Source organism: Austrofundulus limnaeus, unplaced genomic scaffold, assembly GCF_001266775.1.
Source record: "Austrofundulus limnaeus strain Quisiro unplaced genomic scaffold, Austrofundulus_limnaeus-1.0 Scaffold664, whole genome shotgun sequence".
In the NCBI taxonomy this organism is placed as follows: Eukaryota; Metazoa; Chordata; class Actinopteri; order Cyprinodontiformes; family Rivulidae; genus Austrofundulus; species Austrofundulus limnaeus.
In genome coordinates this window covers 179385-182117 of record NW_013953066.1, presented here as the reverse complement: position 1 = coordinate 182117, position 2733 = coordinate 179385, and the positions used below count along the sequence as shown (strand labels likewise).

The following is a 2733-nucleotide window of genomic DNA, read 5'->3' as shown; positions in this document are numbered from 1 at the left end:
TATTTATACACAGTAATATTTGTATATTTATACACAGTGTATGTGTATATTTATACACAGTAATATTTGTATATTTATACACAGTGTATATTTGTATGTTTATACACAGTAATATTTGTATGTTTATACACAGTAATATTTGTATGTTTATACACAGTGTATATATGTATATTTATACACAGTGTGTATGTATGTATATTTATCAGTTCTTTGGTGTTAAACGTTTCTGAGCGGTGATGCGTTCAGGGACCGTTGTAAAAATGAAACAAGACAAAAACAAAATTTTTTATTCTAAAWTATAAAGTTTATTTCATGTTTGATAGAAGCTGTCGGATCAGAACCACACAGAGGAACCAGACCTGAACCAGAACCAGTTTCTCTGTGTGGTCCTGATTGGTCCAGATGTCTCAGTAACTGTCTCTGTCTCTCTTGTCCTCTGCTCCTTGGTTCTGCTGCTGCTGCTGCTTTCAATCAGGACGTATCTTCTGGACGGGTTAATATCACCTCCTTGATTTGCTGTCCTCGTGTCCTTCTGTCCTCGTGTCCTTCTGTCCTCGTGTCCCTCTGTCCTCGTGTCCTTCTGTCCTCATGTCCCTCTGTCCTCGTGTCCCTCTGTCCTCGTGTCCTTCTGTCCTCATGTCCCTCTGTCCTCGTGTCCCTCTGTCCTCGTGTCCTTCTGTCCTCGTGTCCCTCTGTCCTCGTGTCCTTCTGTCCTCGTGTCCTTCTGTCCTTGTGTCCCTCTGTCCTCATGTCCCTCTGTCCTCGTGTCCCTCTGTCCTGTCTCTTATTAACGGTTTTCCTAACCCTGACCCGGGTCTGTGTAGAGCTCTAGAGGTTTTATGTCCCTGCATGTCTGTGGTCCAGTTCTGATCCAGCCCTGGGTTCTCCAGAGTCTTACAGTTTTTGTGGACAGGAGGAACAGGTCTGGATCAGGACTTTCTGACCCACTAACATGTGTAACCCTGCATGACTTCTGTGGTTCTGGGTCTTCCTGCTGTCCTGGTCCTAACACCGGTTCTTGCTGGTCCAGGTCCTGCATGGTGGAAGAGTCCGGGACTCTGGAGTCTCAGCTGGAGGCCACTAAGGTAAGAGTCCTGAGAGCAGAGCCAGCCTGTCCTGGTCCTGGTTGTCCTGGTCGTCCTGGTCCTGGTCCTGACTGTCCTGGTCCTGTCCTGCAGAGGAAGCACCAGGAGATCCGGGCCATGAGGAGCCAGCTGAAGAAGATCGAGGACCTGGGYGCAGCCATGGAGGAGGCCCTGATCCTGGACAACAAGTACACGGAGCACAGCACCGTGGGTCTGGCCCAGCAGTGGGACCAGCTGGACCAGCTGGGGATGAGGATGCAGCACAACCTGGAGCAGCAGATCCAGGCCCGGTACGTGTCCCCCCTGCAGGTCCGACGTGTCGAGAATCTGCAGAGGACTGACCCGAGTCCTGGTTCTGTTTCAGAAACACCACAGGAGTCACCGAGGAGGCCCTGAAGGAGTTCAGCATGATGTTCAAGTAAGTCCTGGTCCTGGTCCTGAGCAGGTCTGTGTGCACCAACAGAACCTCTAACCTGCTCTGGTTCTGGTTCTGTTCAGGCACTTCGACAAAGAGAAGTCGGGTCGTCTGAACCACCAGGAGTTCAAGTCCTGCCTGAGGTCTCTGGGCTACGACCTGCCCATGGTGGAGGAGGGGGAACCAGACCCAGAGTTCGAGGCCATCCTGGACACGGTGGATCCTAACAGGTCTGGAGGGTTTCACAGGGGGGTGCAGGTCCTGTAGGTCCTGCAGGTTCTGACCCGGTGTGTGTGCAGGGATGGGAACGTGTCCCTGCAGGAGTACATGGCCTTCATGATCAGCAGAGAGACGGAGAACGTGAAGTCCAGCGAGGAGATCGAGAGCGCCTTCAGAGCCCTGAGCACCGAGAACAAACCCTACGTGACCAAGGAGGAGCTGTACCAGGTCAGTCCTGTCCCTGTCCCGTCCAGGTCCAGGTTCTGGTCCTGGTCCACCTCACACCTCTCTTGTCCTTCCAGAACCTGACCAAGGAGCAGGCRGACTACTGTCTGTCCCACATGAAGCCCTTCCTGGACAGTAAGGGACGAGAGGTCCCCTCAGCCTTCGACTTCGTGGAGTTCACCCGCTCGCTGTTCGTCAACTGACCCCGCCCCCTCGTCACCAGAACCACCGCCGCATGACACCAGAACCGCTCGTATTTATCTGCTGCTCTACAGCTACGTGTTAGCCTGCTTTGACCCGGTTCTGACCCGCTCTGTGTCCAATAAATGTTCCTGGTTACAAGAGCTCCGCCTCTGTCTTCATTCTGACACCTGATTGGCTATCTGCTCCAGCTCCCCGCTCTCTGTTGGACCTGGGTCCACCAGCTCAGAACTCAGCTGCCAGACCCCGACCGAGCCATCGGACCTCCCCACGGCCAGCAGCCGGGGGTTCTGATGGTTGAAGGCCAGACAGGTGGAGGCCACGTTGGCCCCGCCCTCCTCCACGGTGGCAGCAGGTCTGAGGGACCGGCGGGCCAGGTCAAAGATGTGGACCGGACCTGGAGACACATCAGTTCTGATTGGTCAGCAGTGACATCATCCAGTAAAAGCCTTTCAAAATAAAGTTTTTATAACAAACTGATGACATTTAGTAGATTAAAAATAAAAGTATTAAATAATTATTAAAAGTATGTAAAATAAAAGTACAAAACTACTTAATACTTTTATATTTAGTAATATTAAATATTCA

The 2733-nt window shown here is 51.4% G+C and overlaps 2 protein-coding genes across 7 annotated transcripts in view; one reads left to right on the top strand and one right to left on the bottom strand.

Annotated features, from left to right (window-relative positions):
* The window catches only part of sptan1 (spectrin alpha, non-erythrocytic 1), a 39850-nt gene extending 37562 nt beyond the window's left edge, over positions 1-2288 (top strand). For 4 of the 5 annotated variants that reach the window (XM_014027573.1, XM_014027572.1, XM_014027570.1 and 1 more), the window contains 7 exons: positions 476-493; positions 1031-1085; positions 1179-1375; positions 1450-1503; positions 1584-1730; positions 1800-1947; positions 2022-2288. In XM_014027573.1, coding sequence (XP_013883027.1) covers positions 476-493; positions 1031-1085; positions 1179-1375; positions 1450-1503; positions 1584-1730; positions 1800-1947; positions 2022-2147 — 745 coding nt within the window. In that variant the 3' untranslated portion in view covers positions 2148-2288. The remainder of the gene's footprint in view (positions 1-475; positions 494-1030; positions 1086-1178; positions 1376-1449; positions 1504-1583; positions 1731-1799; positions 1948-2021) is intronic. The other variant, XM_014027571.1, reaches the window with a different exon arrangement.
* dync2i2 (dynein 2 intermediate chain 2) overlaps positions 2157-2733 on the bottom strand; it is a 9542-nt gene continuing 8965 nt past the window's right edge. For both annotated transcript variants that reach the window (XM_014027575.1, XM_014027576.1), the window contains one exon: positions 2157-2542. In XM_014027575.1, coding sequence (XP_013883029.1) covers positions 2304-2542 — 239 coding nt within the window. In that variant the 3' untranslated portion in view covers positions 2157-2303. The remainder of the gene's footprint in view (positions 2543-2733) is intronic.